Source organism: Vombatus ursinus, unplaced genomic scaffold (genome assembly GCF_900497805.2).
Source record: "Vombatus ursinus unplaced genomic scaffold, bare-nosed wombat genome assembly UNPS02014942.1, whole genome shotgun sequence".
Lineage (NCBI taxonomy): Eukaryota > Metazoa > Chordata > Mammalia > Diprotodontia > Vombatidae > Vombatus > Vombatus ursinus.
This window is the reverse complement of record NW_020954720.1, coordinates 5,184,561-5,208,246: the sequence shown is the minus strand read 5'-3', so window position 1 is coordinate 5,208,246 and position 23,686 is coordinate 5,184,561. Positions and strand designations below refer to the sequence as shown.

At 32.7% G+C, this 23,686-nt stretch overlaps 1 protein-coding gene across 2 annotated transcripts in view; it reads right to left on the bottom strand.

The window, feature by feature from the left end:
• MYCBP2 (MYC binding protein 2, E3 ubiquitin protein ligase) overlaps positions 1 to 23,686 on the bottom strand; it is a 269,948-nt gene that overhangs the window by 63,162 nt on the left and 183,100 nt on the right. For both annotated transcript variants that reach the window (XM_027844542.1, XM_027844541.1), the window contains 4 exons: positions 20,121 to 20,345; positions 19,053 to 19,185; positions 12,739 to 12,861; positions 9,583 to 9,762 (listed from right to left, as the gene is read on the bottom strand). In XM_027844542.1, coding sequence (XP_027700343.1) covers positions 9,583 to 9,762; positions 12,739 to 12,861; positions 19,053 to 19,185; positions 20,121 to 20,345 — 661 coding nt within the window. The remainder of the gene's footprint in view (positions 1 to 9,582; positions 9,763 to 12,738; positions 12,862 to 19,052; positions 19,186 to 20,120; positions 20,346 to 23,686) is intronic.

Genomic DNA, 23,686 nt, shown 5'->3' with positions numbered 1-23,686 from the left:
CTAGATTTGCCTCATTGCAACAATCAGTTATAAAAACAAAAATTGAACTGACCCAAAGTCTTGATGTATTTGATGTAGTTTTGACTTCCTTTCTTTGCTTAAATATTAAATGATAAAAATAGATTAATTCTTCAATAAAAAAATAATGTAGCTACTGCGAGGGCAAATCTTACGACCAAATTACAAATGTTTCATAATAAATAAGTCTTTTTCTGGGGGGAGGGGAAATTGGGAGGAATGGTGAAAAGGATAATAAAAAAATGAAATTTACCTAGATTATGATATTACTGATTTATGGTTCTATGTGGAAATTTAACTTATGACTTTTTCAGACTAAATCTAAAGGTGAACCTAAATTCACATTTTTTTTTTTTTGCTTAACTACCTTTTTGAAGATAGTTTCAGTGGAAGGTCATCGTATTCAATCTAATTTTTGCATTTTGGAGTTCTTATAATTGAGGTTCCAAAATGTGTTAAAAAAGCAAACAAAGCAAAAACAGAAAAAGGAAATAAAAGATATAACTTTGTAATGTTAAATGACATTTTTACATAAAATCAGTGTGCTTTAAACAAAACTTAAGCTTTATTTTGTTCGAAGAATATGTATGACCTTTTAAATGTAGAACTTCCCAGAATAATAATATTTCTACACACTTGACAAGATTTGGGAGAAAACATCCTATGTAATCATTAAATAATTCAACATTAATTTTTAACAAATAATATTTGGTATGCTGCTAATAAGAACTTTGCATAATACTAGTAAAGCAAAATATGTCACTATAAAATTGATTTCTCACTGAAAATAATAGCAAAAATAATACCTGATTAACTCACTTTTGATTATCATGTCATGATTAAAGATCAAGAATGGAGTATGCTAACAAATGTTTTCTGCATAATACCTTAATTTATTTTGTGTTGGTACTAGGGACATTTTTCCCAAGTTGAGACTTTCCATCTGTTTAAGGTACCATTAAATTATAACATTTCATAATTTTTAATTTTTTTTTCTTCCAGTGAGTTCGAAATCTGAGAGTTAAAATTAAGATAATCCAGGATCAGATGGCCATTTGCTGATGCTACAACCCTTATAAAAACAAAATTCCACTTCATGGGATGAAAAACTAAGTTAAAACATACTACCTTTACCAATATCTTTTATATCTTAGTGATCTGTGCTCAGATAAAGCAATTGGGGAAAACTAGAGGCTTCAGAATTTTGCTATTTACTTTAAAATAATTTAATCACAGTTGCTTAATAAAAACTCTATATACTTTCTTGGGTCAGTAGTTTTCAAAAGATTAGCAATCAAACAGGATTACTCATATAACTTGAGATATCCAAATATACAAAATTATGTCAAACTGTAACAATAAAGACTTTTTTCTTAAGGCCTGAACTTAGTAAAAAATTCTACTAATCAATGAGGTAAGATTTCACATGCCTTATTCAATTAAATTCAACAAGTAGTTTTAAGTTAATGCTGCACTAAGACTTTGGGCATGTTCTATACTTCTTACATACCTATCACTGCGTGTGTATGGCACTACGATAGTAACTGAAGAAGTCATTGTACTAAAAGTCCTCCTGGGAATATCAGTCTCTAGATTTTTCTGCCAGCAATAATAATTAGCACTTATACAGTGCTTTAGGGTTTTGCAAAGCACTTTACCAATATCTCATTTTATCTTCACAACAATCCTGGGAAATAGGTGCTTTTATCCCAATTTTAAAGATGAGGAAACTGAGGCAGACACAGGGTAAGTGATTTGCCCAGGATCATACTGCTAGTTAAGGGTCTGGAGCAGGATTTAAACTCAATCAGGTCTTAATGACTTTAAGTTTAGTGCTATACCCACTACACCACCTACCTATAGTTCAAAGGGTTCATAAAGTTATCAAGAAAGAACAAGCTTTAACTCTGAAAGACAGGATGCTGGAATGCCACATGTCAACTAAGCAATCAATCAAAGAGCATTTATGACAGATATGTACTGGACTTGTAATTTCATTAAGTGTTACGATAGGAATAAAAAGATAAAGAAAGTCCTTACCTTCAAGAAATTGACATTATAGGGATGTATGTGTGTTCATATATCCATACACACATATGTACAAAATAGATATTAAGTAGATACAAACTAATTTTAGAGAAAGACCGGAGCTTGAGCCAAGGGGTATCTCGAAATACCACATGTAAAGTTGTACTTAAGCTCCATCTTGAAGGAAACTAAGAATTCTAAAAGAAAGGAGGAGGGAATGCGTTCCATTTATGGGGAATAGCACTGAAAATGAACATGGAGAGCCAATGTAATGCCATTTATGAGGATCAACAAGGACGACAGTTTGGTTGGTCTCAGTGTGTGTGAATGGGTGTAAAATGTGCAATAAGGCTGGACAAGAAGTAGGAAGCCAGGAACTTTAAATAACAGGGGAGTTTATATTTGATCCTACTGCTTGGATATATGTAGCACATTTTATTAAGAGTGTAAACCCAGTGAATTTTATTATTTGAAGGTGAACACTCATTGCATACTCAATCAAAAAGTTTATTTTTATTCATCTTAAACTTTACAACTTATTTTCAAGAAATTAAGTAAACTTTATTTTAAAGTACAAACTTAAAATATGACAGAGAGCCTTGGGGAAGAGACCAAATATTGTATGAAATATCTGTAATAGTTCAGGCAAAGGTGATGAGAGCTTTAACTAAGGTGTGACTATGTGGGTGGAGTTAATGAGATGGATGTGAGGGATGCTATGGATATAGAATGACAACATTTGGCAAATGACTGGATTTGTGGGATGAGAGAGAAATTCAGTATAGTACCAAATGAGGTGGTGAACCTAGTTGTGACCAGAAGATTGGTGGTGTCTTGAAAGTAATAATTTTAAAGAGACATAGGTTTGGGGGAAAAGATAATGTACTATTTTGGACATGCTGAGTTTGATATGTCTTTGGGAACAACTTAAAATGTTCACTAGGCAGGTGGTGATATGGAAATGGAGCTCAGGGGAGAAACTAAGGATCTGATAATGCAGAGATTTTTATTCAGATGGATTTAGGGAAATACTGTGGTAAACTGGTACAATTGTTATCTATGCATAAGCAAATTACCTATCCTAAAAACTTCCCATTTCATTAACATATTGATAGGGTGTTTGGTATATAGAGACTGAAGACAGAAAAAAAAGGTTAAATACTGAGACTCCCTAAGGAATAAAGAAAGTTCTATATTTTCCTTTGCAGGAATATGTGTGGGAAAGAAAAGGAATCAGAAAAAAATAAAGTTAAAATTTCAGTAATAGGGATATAAGCAGAGCTAGGTTAAGAGATTATGTAGACCTGGTGGTATCAATCAAAATTAAAGATCAATTGTACTTGGGTAACGTGTGAACAATGAAGTATCTTTCACGATGCAGGTATGGAACAGGTCCAAAACTGAAATTTAAGATAAGGTATACTTATGACACACCACGATCCCACCATAAATATGGTATAAAGCTAGATGGGGCTCTACAGAGTTTAAAATGAAGTCATTACAGTTGGGGGTGGCTAATGCAGACCCAATTTAACTGTTTTGGTAGATTAATTAGTCTTACGTTCACTTGGGCTAATCTAAGTCTTTCTGAAATATCTTAAACGTCAAAAGCTTTTTAATTAAGGTATAAGACATTAAATAATGAGGTCCATGTTAAAACCTGTGGAAAGACCTCTTGTAAGGGGTAACCTGTTACTTCCCAAGGCAGTCCATTTCACTTTTGCACAGCTCTGTTAGAAAGTATTTCCTTATGTCAAGCCTAAATTTGCCTCTTTGGAACTTCCCCTCATTGTCCTACTTCAGCTTTATAGAATAAGCCTAAATCCTCTCCGTGACAGCCCTTCAAATTCTTCCAAATTATTATAATGTCACCTTAAGACTTCTCTAAGCTAAACCTCTCTATTTCTTTTAGTTTATTTTTTATGCCTTAATTTTACCTTCCTGGTTGCCCCTCTCTGCATACTGTCTAGATCAGGGGTGGGGAACCTGCAACCTCAAGGGCACATGTGGCCTTCTAGGTTCTTGGGTGCAAGGGGATTTGTTCTGTGAAGTTTGGAGTCAATCAAAAGGCTACACTTGAGGACCTAGAGGGCCACATGTGGCTTCAAGGCCACAGATTCCACCCATGCTCTAGCTTATCAATTATCTTTCACAGAACACAGATTTTAATACAAGGTTCAAAATATGATTTGATCAGGGCAAAGCATACCAGGATTATGACATTCCTAATCTTGGATATTATTGCTTTGTTAATGCAACCTGATACTTCTTTAGCTTTCTTGACTGCCACATAATGGCTGCTGATTAATATGATATTTGCAGTTAACTAAAAAAGAAAGATCCTTTCCAAATGAACTGTTATCTAGCTAAGCCCCCATCATCCTGTATTTGTAAAGCTGACTGTTGAAACCCAAGGCAAAAATTTTATAATTATCCTTATTAAGTTTGGCTCAACATTCTAATTGATTATGCTCTTTTAAAACCCTGACACTCAGCCAGTATGTTAAGTATGACTCCTTTTTTGAGTTATTTGCAAATTTGATAAGAATGTTATTTATTTCTTTAACCAAAATAATGATAAAAATGTTAAGCAGCACAGGGCCATGCAGATTCCTAGGGAATGCCACTGGTAACCTCCTTCAAAGTAGACAGTAAACAAAACATTTGACTCCATAGAGATTCTCCAGATGCTTCTGACTGTGGATGACATTGTACAGACACCATAGGGCTTCTTCAGTGAGATCCATGAAAACTTGAAAGCAATTGTCCTATCAATCCATACAGTAAAAAGAAAAAATGATGTACAAACACATGATGTATAGCAGGATGGAACACTCAATGAGACAGACCATCAAGATATAACTTCTGGAGTCATACGACAGAGGGAAAATGGTGCTAGGCTCAAAATTGAATGGAAAGAGAATTTTCAACTCTGCAAGTTAAGTTCTCTAAACAATTCAAATTGTGGGTAACCCAAGAGGCAAAGTAGATATGCTGCCCAGAGCCAAAAGATGAAATGTCTTGTTTGAGAAACAAGTAAGATGGCCAGTGGCACTGGGCTGCTGAGTATGTGAGGGGAATAAGGTGTAAGAAGACTGGGAAGGTGGGGGTGGAGCTGTATTACAAAGGGCTTTGAACACCAATCAAAGGATTTTATATTTGATCCTGGAGGTGATAAGCACCCTCTGAGTTTACTGAATAGGGGAATGACAGTCAGACCTTCACTACAGGAAACATCATTTTGGCAACCATACAGAAGACAGATTGGAGTGGGAAAAGACTTGTGGCAGGCAGACCCACCAGCAGGCTTATTGCAGTGGTCCAGGGGTAAGGAGATGATGAGGGCCTGCACTAGGCTGTTGGCAATACCAGAGGAGAGAATGGGGGCATATTCAAGAGATGTTGCAGAGGGGAAATTGGACTTTGGCATCAGATTGGATATGGGGGCTAAGAGAAAGCAAGGAATTCAGGTTAACACCTGGGTTGGGACCCCGGGGGTACTCTTGACAGTAATAGGGAAGTTTGGAAGAAAAGGTTTTTGGGGAAAGATAACGAGTTTTGTTTTGGACATGTCTGAGATGCTTAAACTAAAATCTAGTTTGAAATGTCCCAGTTGATGATGTGAGACTGAAGCCCAAGACAGAGGTTAGGGCTGGATAAACAGATCTGGGAATTATCTGTATAGAGATGATAACTCTACCCACACAAGCTGATGTGAGATAGTATAAAGTTAAACTTCTCCTTAACTCTTTGCTACAACCCATTCCATGCTGGAAATATAAAGTATTCTCTGAGATGATGATATAAGCTCTTCCTTTTCTGGAACATAGGATATTGCATGTGTCCAAAGAACTTCTCTGAATCTTAAATCTTTCCAGAGACATGAAAAATAGTAAAGTGTGTGTGTGTGTGTGTGTGTGTGTGTGTTCAAAAACATTAAAGGAAAGTATAAGAAGTTGCAGTGTTAACAAATGTATTTGATTGTGAATAGGTGTAGTCAAAATTGAAAAATGGATTTGTCAAAGATAACCTACCCACATATAAAGAGTTGACCTTTTAAAAAGTTTTAATATTTAGGAGAACAAATAATCTTTATATTATAGAACTAAAAAATTTATCTTTATTAAATAAACTGTATTTCACTTTTTTTTTTGGTATATTTTACTTTCTATTTGGCAGGACTAAAGCTGAGATCATATATAAAGGTAAAACTTTCATGGGTAATCTATTCAACTTACAAAATGTATATTAAGCTGTCTATTCATACATTTTCTGTCTGGAAAAATTCCATACTTAGCATAGAATGCTATAAGCATATTCTATTTCTGTTACTTGAGAAACACAAAGTAAATTGTCTACTTTCTTAGATACTAGTCATATTGTATACACACCAAAATCAGTAAAGGAATAACTTTAAATATGGGCAGAGGATCTTTCTCAGACTTCACAATTTATGGATTATGAATTATTACATATGATAGGTATGTTTTTAATGGAAAATGGCTAATAAAATAAGTTTTTTAGACTCAGAACTATCCTGTACGGAAATAATCACGGAACTCATACTCTAAAAAATACTATTTTCCTTTTTTTTTTTAAATTTTTTAAGCAATTGGGGTTAAGTGACTTGCTCAGGATCACACAGCTAGTGTCAAGTGTTTGGTCTGAGGCCAGTTTTGAACTCAGGTCCTCTTGACTTCAGGGCAGGTGCTCTATCCACTGCGTCACCTAGCGGCCCCTAAAAAGTACTGCTTTCAATGGAGAATATATAAGTATTCAAACAAATTTTCTATCAATCTATCATCATAATTCAGCAAATATTTATTGAATACCTTCTATGTACTAGATACTCTGCTAGATGTTCAGAGGACACAGAGATGAGTTGCTTCCCAAGACAAAAATGACAAAAAAAGATAATGGGACTTCAACAATAAAAGGCAATTAAAAGATCAAGATCTTATTCTGATTTTCAATATCCCAAGTAGACCAACTTCAAAAATCATGCAACTCATTTTGAAGACTGAAAATTAAAAATTAAAAAATAACAATTAAAACTCAGAAGAAAACTATAATGAAATATACATCCTTTATGTAACCTGTGCATTGACAACAAAAGGTTTATAGTTTACCTCTAGATTTAATCTTCTTAATTAGAAAAATAAGTTCAAATAGCGTACTTATCAAATATAAGTTATCAAATTAAATAGAGAAACTTTTCTTACTGTTAAAACAATGCCTACACAAGGCCAAATAAAAACCTTTTTATACATGAAATGTTTTATTCATTTAGTGGCAAGAGTCAATTCTACCTTTTAAGTAAGGTATTTAAAAGATGTTCTTAAATAAACTTCATGTGAATATAATCCAGATTTGCCAAATCTTCCAAGATTTTATAACAGGCAAATAAATGGTTTTTTCATCAAATTATTATACTCTGAAAATGAAGTCTCCTTCAAAGGAAAAACAGTCAATGTTATCAAAATTTAAACATGAAATACTTATGCTAATATAAGTAGAAAATCTTTTAAAAAACTGCTTAGTATGTCTTTCATTATTATGTTGTGACAAGGAGTAAACTTGGTCTTTCATATATAACCATTTTCTAGACTGGTTATGATATAAACTCCTTGAATCCAGTATCATACAATACATGACAAAAAGACCTCCAGCAAGTCAAGTGAGGCAAAATAAGGCTCAAAGAAAATGCATTTTACTTACACATTCTGAATAATACAAACTAAAATAGTTTAAGATGGTGTTAACAGAGCTCTAGTTTGCTGAAAAAGGTGTAAACTTTTTTGTTCAGATGCTAAGGGGCTTTATTTGTCTCTACACTAAAGAATAAAGCTCTTTTTTGAGATTTGGAAGTAAAATGCTTATTGCCTTTAAAAAACTGCTTTGAATTTTTTCCTTTAAAAAAGCCTTTAAAAAGAACAGAACACAACAAACTTGCAATTTCAAAACTAAAGTAAAATTGATTTCATTAAGTATTTGAGTGGAAAGTTGCCATAAAAATATATATACCAATCTCCATTTTTTTTGAAAAAGGAGGACACTTTGGTGAATATGCTGCCAACTACAAACTAGAACAGTATTTAACTGAGAGGAATAAGTTTGAAGACAATCTTAGCTACTCACTTTCCCTTCAATACAAAAAAACAGAGAACCAGGACTTGAATACACAATTTTTGATTTTTCATGCCTTTATTTTAAATTTATTACAAGTTGGTAGTAGGTAGACTACGAAAAAGACTTTTAAATACATGTTTCCTGCATCTTGTTATGGGCCCAGTATCATGGTAACACTGTTATAATTTCAATACTATTTAGTGTTGTTAATAAAAGTATATGGAGTTAAAATTTATGTGTAACTTTTTAATGACACTTTTCAATTTTTTCTAAGTTTTTCCTTTGAACTTTATTAAGTAAAGCTTTTTAATGTATTTTTTCCCTAAGACTTCCAATTATTCTTGGTTAAATATACACAATATACACATTTATTTTTTTTTTAACTCCCTGCTACTCTAATAATAGGAAATAAATTTCATTTCCAATTGATTTCATTTCCAATGTTGGTCCTGAATTTCCTTCTATTATTTTTTCGGTCCTGATTTCTAAAGGTTTCCATCTACTTGTCTATATGTAAATGCTAATAACTTCTAATCTGAAAAGAACACATTAATACATCTTAACTTATAATTCCTTTTCCTCTTTCACAACTGAGCTCTTTTGTGATACAAATGATTCAAAAAGTATTTTTGAATCTATCTGGTAAGCAACTTTAAGTCTTTCTCTATACACCTACTTCTGTAAAGCGTTCAACTAAATATTCTCTATGAATAGCAGGTATCTTATAGGGTTATAATTAAAAATGTAAAAATAGCTGTTAGTCATATTTCCCAATCCATTAAGTTTCATCAAAAAAAAAAACCTTTCACTAGATTTTATATTGTAATTTAAAGGAGTAATATTCCTGAAAAGATCAGAAAATATCAGTATATTATTTCTCTGATATACTTCATATATATAAAACTTCTTTGACCTCCGAGATCAAATATATGCTATTATACTTTCATTTCTACCTACAATAATATTTGGAAACTAATGAAAATACACACTCTAGTGCTTGCCATTAAGGCTTCTTATTTTTATAGGAAATTTCAAATTTTAAGTTTGTTTTTTAAAGTAATATTTAAAATGACTAATTTCTTTACAAAGATATAAGCTATCTCTTAATTGTGCTAGAATCAGAATGCAACGTGTAATGTTGAACTTGAAAAAACTAAATTGAATAAAATACAGGAAAATTCAGTAATCTCTTAACATAGAGGGTAAAAAAACAAAAAATTCTAGCATAAGAACGTATTATGGGAATAATTTCTATGCTTAAAAATGGGAAAAACCCCTTTAACTTGAAACATAACCAATATAATGAACCAAAGGACAATCAGTAGCTGATAAACAACTCAGACTGTTATAGCAATGGCAAAGCTTCAGAAATGGACTTATGAGGCAGGTTAATGCTGACAGACTTACTCTGAAGCTGAGGTTGCTGGAAGGAAAGGGGCTGTCCGAACACAAATGGACTGTGGACTAGGGAAGAGGGAGGTTTTGCAGCTTGATCAAAGATGGAAGGAGCTGGGAGACTGGGCCGTGACTGAATGGAATTCAGTATGGCACTCAGTTGGTCACCTGCAGTGGGTAAAACAGTCAAAACTACAACCTGTTATTAATCAACATCCAAAATGGCAGAATAAATGGTGTTGCATTATGCTCGGATCAAGTTAATTATGGATTAAAACTTTGCCAATGTGGATATCTATGATAATTGGCAACAATCAATATCAAGATATAGGGACCAACTTTTACAGTATGAAAAATAAAACCGAACCAAATTTCAAATAAGAACTCACTTTTGGCATTAATTGTATTTAAATACTCAAACCTAAAGCAGATATATGTTAACAATAGAGAAGAGTAAATAGTTTATGAAAAATCTCGGATCATCCATTCAATTATTTATAAACACAGAACAAATAACCTAGGTGAATGCTGTCTTTTATTTGGTGTCCACATACATCTACACTACCCAATATGAAATACAACTCAAACAGAATATGAATAAAAATGTGTACCACTTTTCAATAATTTTATACGTGTGTTGCTTATTCAAGATAGGTATTTATTCTACAGAGGTGTACAATTTTCAGTTTCTGTTAAGAAGTTACTTTTAAGGTACTGGACTTACTGGGATTGAAAAGAAATGTCTCCTTTTTCATCTTTTACGACATTTACAAACTACGGGTTTTTTTTCTATTTTGTAGACAATTTAATTGTTACTGAAATCTTAAAAGAACATAATCATGTTTTTCTGGCTGGTTAAAAACCAAGATGATTCATCATTCATGAATTCTGCAAACGTTTAAGAAGGGAAAGTGAGCAATTTAATTTGAACAGTGTTCCTTAAGAATGGTTTATGAGTGTCTTTTAAAAAAAAACAGTATTTCTTTTTCCTAGAGGTTCCAGCATTTAATCATGAATGAAAAAGGATAAGTGAAAATTCATATTACATATCCAAAGTGGATCCTAAAGACTTTCTCCCATATTTCTAACTATAATTCAATTTTTAAAATTAAAATCTCAACATTACCAATAAAAGATGGATTAGCAAGGATATGAACACATTTCTAGGCTATTTACTTTATTGAGTTATATAACAAAAGATTAGATTATATAAAGAATTCTTAAGAATTAAAGCCTCATATTAAGGAAATAGATTGGGAAAAAACTATGAGTTTCATTAGATTTTTATAATATCAGTAGTTTAAAAGACGGAACTGTTACTGAATGATTCAATAAATACAAATAGATAATATAATTAAATGTACTCATCATGATACTAAAAACATGCATAATAAAGGTTATATTAAGCTTCATCAATTTCTTTGCCCAATTTAAAAATGCTATCAAACATTATGTGCCATTTGGGAACAAAAGTATTATTAACAATGCCACATCGATTTCCTACCTTTCTTAATAGTATTTAATGCATTGAAGTTGTGAATAATAGTTAATTTTCCTTTTTCACTTACTCATGTTATTTGGTATTTTGAAATAATAATACTTGTTTTGAGAACAATAATTGAGTGTACTTTGAATGATCTATTATTAGTTTTATCATTGAAAAATTTCTAAAAACATATATAATTTGAAATAAAACAGTTATTTAAAATCAAATGAATACATACTTGGTAGGAGTTAGTAAGCACTGAAATTTTTAATTACAGAAGGGTGGCAGAAAGATAATAAAAGGAAAATAAGACCTAAATATATCCTTGTATAAATGTAAAATGGGACAGCTAAAGCCAGTTTGTTGTGGATGACTATTCCCTAAAGCATCAGAAATGGTCAAAAGGAAATCCTTTGGTTAGACTTCTACCACAAAATCATAAAAGGAACTAATTAAGAAAGAACCGGTAAATTGGCTTTATTATTTACTGAATGTTTAGCTGGTCTTAATTGGCTAAGAAAGCCAAGCATGCTATCACAGTGTTATGCATATATGCATTGAACAAGAAAGTCAAGTTTTTTCCCTCTTACCATCTAGTCCTATGGATTAGTTTACTATCATTTTACAAGTTTATTATTAAACTTAACATGTTATAGTCAGCTCTGCTCTTTCTATCCATTACCCAGTTGGTTTCAGGCTATTAAAACAAGTGAGGGCCAAAAGCATGTCAGAAAAGATATTTATGTATATTTCTAAGTCAAATGGACACATGAATTATGAAACTTATTTTGGATTATTTGTGTTTATGCTACTCAATTAACCTGAATTGCAATTTTATATTTTTTTACTTAACCCTTTAAAGAAATCTAATTTTCTTCTAAACAGCACCAGAAAAATCATGACACAATGTAAAGAGAACTGGGATCTGGAATCGAAGGGCCTTGGTTCATGTCTCAGCTCTGTCACTTACTTCCTGCATAACTTTGGGCAACTCATTTGACCTCTCTGGGCCTCAGTTTCCTCAAGTATAAAATGAGAAGGCTGGATTAAGATCACCTTGAAGGTTTTTTCCATCTCTAAATCTATGTCCCTATAACTATAATGTAATCATACTATGCAGTAACAATAACATTAATAGCTGACACTTATATAGCATTTAAAGTTTTCATGTGTTTTATTTCAACCTAAATGAACTAAATGAACTGCTAACATGTAAGAACCTCCTCTATTACTCAACAGAACCAACAAATGAATCTAATTTATAATAATTTCCCTGTTAGTGAATGGTTTGTAACTTTAATTTTTAATTGATAATTTTAGGAATGTCTTTATGCTTCTAACTCTAGAAAACTATTATCCTACATTTCTTAAGTAAACAGATAACCAAAATTATGATTCCTTCTCTAGGTCCTATTAAACCTCACACTTCTTATGTACAGAAAAAAACATGCAAACAGCAAAAATGCAAGAACCAAATTCTTTCAATTAATTTGCCTACCAACATAAAAAAGGGCACGTTAAAATGTGGCCATTTAGATCACCATCCAACTGGTAGTTTTAAATAGAAATGAGCAACTTAACGGTCGTCAGGGATTGGGTATTTTGAGAGGTGAGGTACAATATCAAAATAGTGAAGCTAGGCATGAACATAAAAATCTGCTTTAAAATCCCTTAATACTTACCTTTGTTATTCCCAAGTCCATAATCAAATCCTTGGGCATTGTTACCTGCCCCTTTATTGAAAGCTTGTACTGAGAAGGGGCTTGGAGGAGGAGTTTGAGAATTCTGATCCAGAAGAACTTGTTCTAGAAGACAAGGCATAGCTACAGAATTAGACTCTCATTTGCTATCTGTTATTTACTTTAACAAGAAGGAAAAAAACACCAAATTTTATGAAGTTCAGATTTGAAATAACACAAGTATTTACATTTGATAACTCCTACTTTTTCACTCGGCAGCCTTTACTGCTTATAAAAAGAATTCCATTATTCTCATTTCTAAAGTGCAAAATAAAATCCAATAGTATACTAGCTTTATATAGCATTTACAATGGTAATATGTATGGAGGTGATACACTCAATTACAATTTTTCATTTTATGAAATATAGCTATGCTATGTCTAATCACCTAATAGAAATTAGATAACAAGAATATAATATGGCCTTTATGTTTTAATGCACTAAACAAAATAAATCCAGTAATAAAACTAATCCAATATCATTTCTTCACATGTCTATCAAATATTGTTTGCATGATCACATGAAAAGCAATAGACATAAATAGTAATACTGACTCCAGCTAAACCTTATTTTTTTTTTACAAGTTGACAAATAAAAAGGAACAATTTTTAGAGGAAAAGAGATGTGTTTATTCCATCTAGCATATTATAAACAATTGAAATGTTTAAAATCTATTTTTAAAAAGCAATGCCCTTTCAAATAGGAAATGGAACTTGGAGAGTGGCATAATATTTTTTTCCTACCTGTAAATTGGAATTCTGCTGTACCAGTGGTACTGCACGGTCTACCCCTTTTACCAGCATGTGTAGACTTTTTTCAAAAAACCAATCCTAGTACTTCCCTTAGGCAATATTCTTCAGTCTGAGATATTTCAGCAGTAGAAAGTTTCCTCTGGAAAACACCCATGAATAGTATCCTGAACGGAAAAGAAAGCATCGCCCTCACCCTTCAACCTCAGAATGGTCTAGTAGCAAGCAGTGTAGATAAAGGGCTTGGCTCTTGGATTGGTATTGAAGTATTTATGTTTATAGGTAGCTAAAATTTGCCTATCAACTTTATCTGTAGAAATCCAGCATCCAATGAAAAGAGATTTTTCTATTTATATAAATGTTAATCTCCTAACTGTTTCACATGAAAGAATTAACATTGTGGTGGAGCAGACAGAGGGCACCCTTTGGAGTCAGTAAGACCCAATTTTAAGATTCACCTCTGACATAGGGTGGGTAAGTGAACCACTTAAACTCTCAGTGGCCATACCTATCTCTCCAAGGCTTTAAGTTACAGAATAGTGGGTTTGCATCAGTTGAGGGAATTTTCTACACTAAGTTACAAGAGTGTGTACACACATGTAATATATATGTGTAATATGTGTGTGTGTGTATCTATCATATTATTATTGTTGCAGCAGAAATAGTATCTGGCACATTAGTATTTCATATAGATGTACACATATACAAAAATGTAGTAAAACTTTAATTTATGTGTACACACACACACACACACACACACACACACACACACACACACGTATGAAATAATGATGGCAGCCAAGTAGTGCAGTGGATAAAGTGCTGGGCCTGGAGTTAGGAAGACCTGAGTTCAAAACTGGCCTCAGTTATTATGTGACCCTGAGCAAGTTGCATAACTTGGCGGCTTCAATTTCCCCAACTGTAAAATAGGAATAATAATAGCACCTACTTCTTAGGATTTTTGTGAGGATTGAAAGAAATAATATTTGTAAAGTACTTAGCATATAGTAGTTAGTTAATAAATACTTATTCCCTTGCCCTTCCCCTAGAGATGTACCAAATTCCATTCTGCAATAAGAACAGTATTTTCTCTACCTAACCAACAATGCCAATAGAGATGCTATTTTATAATACTTCCCTGGAAGAACTTTTAGACAGGACCACTTTTTAGAATACAGCACGCGCGCACGCACACACACACACACACACACACACACACACACACACACATCTGTATATGTGTGTGATTCTTATATTTGTATTTATTAACTTTTACAGAATGTCCAGTTTTATACTTAAGAATATAGAGTTCAAAGGTTAAAAAGCACAAACTGAGTTTTAACTTCTTACTGGTTTGTATTATTTTTGTTACAATTCTCTGCTTTCAATTAAAGAGCCCCATTTCAATTTATGAGGTAGCCATTTATTAGTGCAAGAAAAAAAATGAAAAGTTATGTTCTTTAAAAGTCTAGTTTTGAATAAACTTTTATGTTCAGTCTATGCCATCTCAAAACTAAAATTAAAACAAAAAAAATTTTGGTAGAAACATCTAAACATTACATAGTGATAATTTTCCCAAGAAAAACTTAATGGTTTTCAACTTGCCATTATGGAGAGCATTCAGCATTTTATAAAATTTTTATCTGGTCATATCATGAACCTAAAAAGCATTCTCTTGTCTTCAGGACCATATTCAACTAATTATAAAGTTCTGCTTATATAATCAAGTTTACTTTAGCTGTTTTCACCTATATTGAATATTTCTATTGAGAACGAGTTGGAAGGTTTCATTCTTAATATCTGAAAGTATGTTTCACTTGTATTCATGACTAGTTTTGCTGTTATATCTTTTATACAAGTAAACATAGTACTACCTGGGACACCTGAAGTTTTCAGAGACTTTTACTTAAAGATTTCTCTATCCGTGACTGTATCCTTGACTCTCATTTACCCACTTAAAAAAGGTCATCATTTGGGCATATTACATTGAATGAAATCTTTTAAAAAAAAATAAGCTACCTTTAGTTACCTACTCTAAGAATACTGTTTTCTGAATAAAACATCTCTGATCAAAGAAAATAATGTTTTAAAGGAAAGTTCTTTAGCAGTGTTTTCTAAGTTCACAAGGTCTATGGGGTCTAGAATTTGTTAGGAAACTACTTGAAACCATTAATGTCTACAACAATGTCTACACTCTCATTTTTAACATGCATTAATGAACTATATCTGTGGTATCTCATCAATAGCAATGCCTTCTTCTACATCAGTGGTGGTAAACCTTTTTGGTGAAGTGGCAAGCAGAAATATGCAGGGTAAAAGGACTCGGGTGTTTTTTGCCTCAAAAATGCTTTGCAAAATGGAGAAAAATAGAGAAGCCAGTGATTTACAAATTTAAAATAGCTTTAGTTTCTGAAAATACAAAAATGACCAAATGGATAATTACAGCAAAACCTCCTGGCCAAAACTATCTGTGAACAAGTGATAGTTCAATTCTTAAGCCTCTGCCCCATTTTCTAGGCCCACTAATTATTGCAAATTTCAAAAAGGTGAGGTATCACAGTAGAAACAGTCCTCATTCCAGTCAGAGGACTTGAATATGATTCTAGTTTTGCTAATAATTACCTATTTGACCCTGGGGCATTCAACTTCTCCCAGCTTGAACTTTCTCATCTGTAAAGTAGGAGAGTTGGACTTAATGGCCTTTGAGAGCTCTTCTAGCTTTAAATGTATGAACCTATGATTGTATGAACTCTTACTGTTATGATAGGAACACAGAAAACAGTAGGTTCCCAACCTGGTAGCAGTGATGGTAGACCCCTTGGGTGATTGTGGAGTCACTACAGGGGATCCAAGTAGCCAAATGCAGAAATGTTGACTGAATAAACCATGTGTTAAATATGTACGTGTGTGTATGTGTGTGTGGGGGCATATGCATATATACACATATATAACATGTATTATATATGTATACATATAATATATATGTTACTAGTTTTCAAAAGCACGTAGATGTTGTTAACATAAAAGTATTACTGAATTCATTTTTGTTCAATTGTGGGATATGAAAAAATACAGCAGCTATAATACAACCTATAAAATTTTCTTACATTAAAAAACCCTCTTATTTGCTTAAAAGCTTTCCTTTTTTTTACCAGAGGGACTCTTCTTGCATATCTAGTGGTGGTGGTGGTGGACTATATCAGGAAATGCTGTCGTGTTAAAACAAAAGACAACATTAAAAAAAGTTCTCACTTGAAGGCTCTTCAGGACGTGCTATGTTAGCAAAGGGTTACCTTTCCCAAAGTCAGGCTTAAAGACGAGGTGTTGCTCAGCAGCACTTGATAACCTTTATGGGGGCCAGTCATTCGTAAGTTTGTTCAAATCTGTTTTTGAAGCATTTATGTTTCTGTCTATACCACCTCTTGGAATGAAAAGTTCCACAAATTTATTATTCAACGGAAAAAAGCATTATTTCCTTGTATTTACTCTGTATTCATTTCACTCAATTTAAAAGAACGTAGCTTTATCTCAGTATTTGGGAGTTTTGTGAAGCAGATCAGATTTGGTTGACTTCATTGATTTTGATCATTTGATCAAAATGCTTTTATAAGCATTTATTTTTCCAATCTGGAAATCTCTTTGTTTTTCTTTATAAGGCTGCTTCCCTATATCTCTGGCCATTTTTTTTTTGTTCTTCTCTGAATCTCCAAATATACCTGTGGTTAGATACAGCAACCAGAATGACATTACATAGTAGTCACTATGACACTACATAGTAGTCTTGATTCTGGTATACTTTTGCCTATCTCCCCAGTTGAAAGTTATTTCCTTCCTCTCAAAGTTTAGAAAAATACTTTGGATCTTTGCTTTCTCCTTATCACAGTTTACTCTGCATCATATCTATTTGTGTCCATGACCTTTAGTATGAAACCTTTTCAAAAACTTTTAGAAGACCAAGCAGAACATATTTACTTTTACCTCATTTTAGAGAGGTACATGACAGAACACTGGACTTGGAGAGAGGAGGTCTGTGTTCAAAGCCTGCTTCAGACACCTATTAGTTAGGTATCCTTGGGTAAACCTCAATTTCTTCATCCATAAAAAGGGGATAATAATATTTTTACTATTTATGTCACTATTTATGTCATAAAGAAAAACCTTTGCAAACCTTAAAGTACGAAGCATTAGTTAATATTACATGCCTCATTTAAATCCTCAAGGAACGTCAATAAATTACCGAGGCATGATTTCATCTTCTAGAAATAATGTTCCCTCATATTCACTTATTATATTATGGAACATTAAACACAAGTATATAAAAAAATGTGATTTTTGTCACTGTGGAGACCTTCCAGTATGAGAACCCTTTCCAATGACAAAGATTATAATCTGTCCTTGACTTCTTTGATAACTTCTAGGTCATTACTGGAGGAACACCGAGGTCAAGTGACTTGCTCAGAGTTACATGTCTCTTAAGCAGCAGAAACTTTGAATCCAGGTCTTTCTAATTTTAAGCCCAGTACTCTCATCCATCAGGCACATTGTTTAAATTGACTTTTATATATTTTTATAGGCATACTAATCTGTGATATTTTTGTTAACTTATCTCAACAATTGTAGCATTTAGTAAAAATTTACAGCAGTGTATAATAATTATTACCTTTGAAAACAAAAACTGACCTGTTTTTAAAATCAGAGAATTTCCCTTTACCATTATCACAAATTAGTGAAGTTTTTACTAAATTCAAATGACTTTTTCTTAGTTCCACTAGTGATATGGATGAAAGTATAATTTTTCACTAAAATAATTCATGTTAAAAATTCACTACAGGTAAAATTTTGTTAAATGTTCTTTTTTCTAAGACAGGATATAAGTGAACAGTTGGCACTTGGCAACAGCAATGCAAGAAAGAGACACATTTTAAAAAATATAGCATGAGCAAACTGATCTAATTTGATCTACATGATACCTTTGGTTGCATTTCTTATATGTTGTCTTCATTCATTTTTCTTGCTTTATTATTGTGAAAAGGCAGTCATTAAATATCATCAGATCACTGATTTCAAGAAACATTTAAAATATCCTTGTAATTCTAAAATAGGTTATGTTTATTCAAAATTTATTCTCTAAGAGAAAATTAAATCAAATGAAGTTGCCTGGGAGAAGTACTGCGATTGGTGGTTTGAAAATTGAACTTCCATCTAGTAGTAGAAAGGGTATAACCTACAGCCCTGGATTGGTATGAAAGAATAAATCAGATAAAATTAATATTTACAAAATAAACATTAAGTTAGAAATTAACAATTTAAAATCTTTTCACATTTTTCTTTTTTCTTTCATTCTTTTGGTTTAATATTTTCTGTTTCATTCTCCAATTACTTAAAAGCCAACTATTATAATCTCCTCATTTTGATTATACTTGAAAAAAAAAACTTAAAACATATAACACCATATACAAAAAACTTATATTTCTACAATTATTTTGAATCAAATTTAAAATGACTTGCCATCTTCATGTCGGAGGTACTGATTTCCGCCTCTGTCTCTAGCTAAGGACCATGCCTCTCCTTCATCACTCTCACAGAACTCTACCATGCTGTTCTTATCCAGCTGAACCCATGTACCTTCAGAATTGGTTACCTGGTGTACATACACAAAAAGCATGGTTGACTGTCTTTATCCTTTGAGAAAACTGAGTGCTGATAGCCAGTAAAATGCTATTGCAGTGTAATAATTCCAATTAATTTCTGTCACATAATAACAAGTTTCTGAAATTAAGGCCACAGCCTGAGGTAACACAAAATCATCTATATTAAACATTTCTTAAAACATTATATTAATTGATGACTTTAGATAAAAAAAAGCCAAAAAACCAAATAACCAAATCTATCTTGAACTGTGAAGATAATTCCGAATTTAAGACTTTAGCACGTAATGTGTGCTTTCTTTGGCATATGATATGTCACGACACAATGTCTATTGTTTAGTGTGTATGTTTTCAGGACTTTTATCTTTAGCAAACATTCCTGACGCTTTTTAAGAAATAGCATGACACACTACATCTTCAAGCCCATTTGAAGAGACAAATGCCAGCTTAGAAAAACTAGTTATTGTATTCACTCAGGGACTTCAAATAGACAGATGAATGGGTACAAAGAAACAGGCCCCCTTCTGCACTGGTCATAACACAGGAAACTTGAAAAGTATTACTTCATCAAGTTGAGTTTAACACTGATTCACAACGAAATAATTATTTGAAGCTGTTAATTTATTGCAGTACATTTGTAATACTGAAAAAAAAACAGGTGAATATTGATGATTTTTACATAAAATAGCCGCTTTATTAGTATAAGCATTGATCTCACTAGGGCAATTATGAGGAGAAAATAAAGATTACAAAAAGAAAACATAAAGAAAGTTATATTAGCATTTCCAATACAAGTCAAGATCAAAATATAAACATTGACATTTAAAAACCTGGGATGAAAATGCTAACCTTTTGAAGGAGGTGAAGCTTTTGTTGAATTATGTTATAACGGATATCTAAGAAGTCATGAAGCTACAAGAAATCATACCTCTCCCACTGCCTTGACTTTGTTTCCCAGTACTAACATTCCAATTGGGATACCTCTAAGGTTGGGGCAGCTTCTGATGTTGTGACCTGATGGTCCCGTCTTCACTACCTTATACACTCCTGGCCCACCTCGGAGGAATGGTATATCTGGGTCTTGCATTACTGCTTCTTGTGGGCAGCGGGAATTCAGGTCTTTGAAAAAGTCCTCCGTATTAGACTTAGTTTCCTAAACATTTGAAAACAAGAACAAAACAAAATCCATGACCACTTTTATATAATTTCAAATGAGAACTTTAGCAAGCCTACAAAAGAAGAACATTTATATCAAAATGACAATATTCACTTAGATGTCATAGTAACTTTTGATGGATATCACAATTAAATTACTTTTCTCCTCTCTTGGAGAGGCTTTAAAAATGGAGTTGAAGACAAAAGGAAAGGCCCAGCAACAGGCACAGACAGAGCTATTAAGAGAAGGGAATTGTGAAGGACTTGGAATCAGTGACAATGATGGGGCAGTTTGTTTTTCCAGTAATGTTAAAATGATTACCCTAACAAAAGGAAATTGCAAAAAGAAAATGACACAGCTATAGAGTTTTGTTTCTTAAAAAGTAACATTCAACACTTTCCCAGAGGAAGAGAAAGATCTAAGAAGTGTTTCTTTAAGGGTTTACAAATGAGAAAAGTAAAGAAAAATACAGCTTCTGGGAACTGGTACAATATATATTTCAAGGAGGAAAAAAAACACTTAACATGAAAGGTTTAAGAACTTTAACAAGATAAGTTCTTGCAAACAAATCACAAGAGAAGATACTAGTTGTACTTTCACTATGAAACATACTATTATTTGCAGTAGAAATAGTAATGCTGTACCTGCAAGTATTCTTTGGAACTCTTAAATCACTGACTTGTGGCAATGTATTTTCTTTTTCTTTTTTTTCAAGGCAATTGGGGGTAAGTGACTTGCCCAGTCACACAGGTAGCGTCAAGTATGAGGCTGGATTTTAATTCAGGTCCTCCTGGCTCCAGGGCCAGTGTTCTATCCACTACGCCACCTAACTGCTCCAACGTATTTTCATAACAGCAATGTTGGGAAAGCCCAGAACATTATCCTCCATTTCCCAATCGAAAATTACGTATCAAGAAAAGCCAGGAAGCATCCAAAGACATTTTTCCACTGAGAGATATAAGAAAAAAGGCCTAAATTTTGGCAGTATATATATACATATACATATACATACATACATATATATATACACACACACATATATACATATATAATTGCATGTGTTGTTATACATAACACATGCATTCATATATGTATGTATATACTGCTGGAATTGTACCTTGAAGGTTTATATAATTTAACAACTCATACTTTCTCCACCAAAGGAAAAAATGATACGATACTTGTGTTTGAAGGGTCATGGCCACAGTCTTTAAATGTATATGAATGTTAAAACGTCTTGTACTTTTATCATAAGTAAAATAGGTACAAGGTACAAGGATTCTTTTTTCTTTCGAAAGAAAACAAAAAACATATTGTACATAAGAAAGTAACTGTTTATGCTATTGTTCCAAAAGGAACCAAGGAATCTGAGGCCCAGACTCAAAGTTTTCTGCTGACTTTTGAATAATGTTTTTCAGTTAGTCTGCTAGAAGACTGATAGGTGGCAGAGCAGATGGAGAGCTAGTCCTGGGGTCAAAAGACCTGAGTACAAATTCTGCTTCTAACATTTACTGGTATGTGCCTCTAGGCAAGGCACTTTACCTTTTCCTGCTTCAATCTCTTCATTAGCCAATGTGGATAAGAAACAGAATCTATTTCACCCTTCATAAGGGTGGCTATAAACATCAATTGAGATAACATGTGGAGTGCTTTGTATACTTCAGAATGCCAGCTATCATTAGCATTAGCATTATGATTCCATGCCCATTTTTTATGAGCAAGAAAACTGCTATAGATTTTCAGTCCAGATTTGACCATTTCTGCCACACCAACATGTAGGTTCGACATTTACACCCCTCTGATACCCAAATTGCATTAGCTTAATATTTTTCACTCTTACTGCATTATCTGTAAAGTGTTACAGAGTAACACAGAGATCAATATGACAGGTCTTCTGTACACTAGTGTAATCTTACAATCTTTTGCTGCACAGTAAATTATGGCTTTGTCAGCAAAAAAAAGATACATTGAAAGGAAAAGTCAACCTATGCTTTATGCGTGATTAAAAAAAATAAAGTGGCTACATGCTAATTATTATATAGTGAAAGCTCTCTTCATTTAATGCAATCTGTGGATTTGGGAATTTTTGTTGAGTTTAGATATTTGAGTCACTCAGATGAGGTCTGAAATATATTATAGCCTGAAAAAGTATTTCGTAAAGCTAATTAAGGTTCTAAATGCCAACTGTATTAAAATAGGGAAAATATATACTGTAAAATTTTAATTTATAAATTTGTATTTACTGTACTCACTATACCATATTTATACACCATTTTCTTTTTTATATTCCTCAAAAGTGCTACATAGGCTAAATTAGAAGATATAAGTTACATGGAAGTACATATTTACAACATTTGCCTTAGTTCATATTGTTTGTGTGTGCATTTTTAAAGACCAGATCTGTGATTTCATCAGTGTGGGCAGGTCCTGTAATTTCTAATAAGGAAATTCCTTTACTGATGCAGACTGGCACCTTTTTCACCATTTAGACTCTTAGAGTTTCATGAGTGCACTAAAAGGTTAAGTAGCTTATCCGGAATCACACAACCAGTATATATCAGAGGAAGGATTTGAACCCCAAGTCTTTTGAACTCCAAAGGTTAGCTCTCTATCCACTATAACACAATACCAATGTAAGATACAAAATACAACACATCCACACATTTAGACATCTAAGTAGCACTACCACACAAATAATATTTACTGGTAAATATTTTCAAATGGGCATTTATATAAAAATCCATTGTAGTAAATTCAAAAATATACCGAAGATTCAAACTAGTTTTCTTTGTTTCCTATTATTTTATGCTGAATCCTGCCTGAGAAGCTTATTAGCTATTTGACCCAGAGCAAGATACTTCACTTCTCTTAAGCTTCTATTCCCTCATCTGTAAAACAGGGTTCATAATAGTGCCTACCTCAAAAGGATTATTGAAAGGATAAAATGAGATAACATATGTCAAGAATTTTGCAAATCTGTAAAGGCACATGAAAGGAAAAGTAAATACATGTATATTTAAGATGGATGTGATAAAAAACAAAAAACCAAAAAAAATTTTCTGATGTTAAATAAAAACTATTTCTGAATCAGTTATAATGGTCTAGCCAATGTACATTTTGGGTTAGTAGGGGAAGGGAAAGTCTATAGTACAAAGTATTTAAAATGGAAATTGCAAAATGTATACCAAAAAAACCCATTTCCAGACATTTATCAAAATATTATTTTTAATATTTATTAGGTGAAGAAACCAATTTCTGTGTATGTTTTCTACTATTCAAGATCGGAGAAAAGTGTTTTGATTATACATTTTATGATGTACTTGTATTCTCAAGAAGGC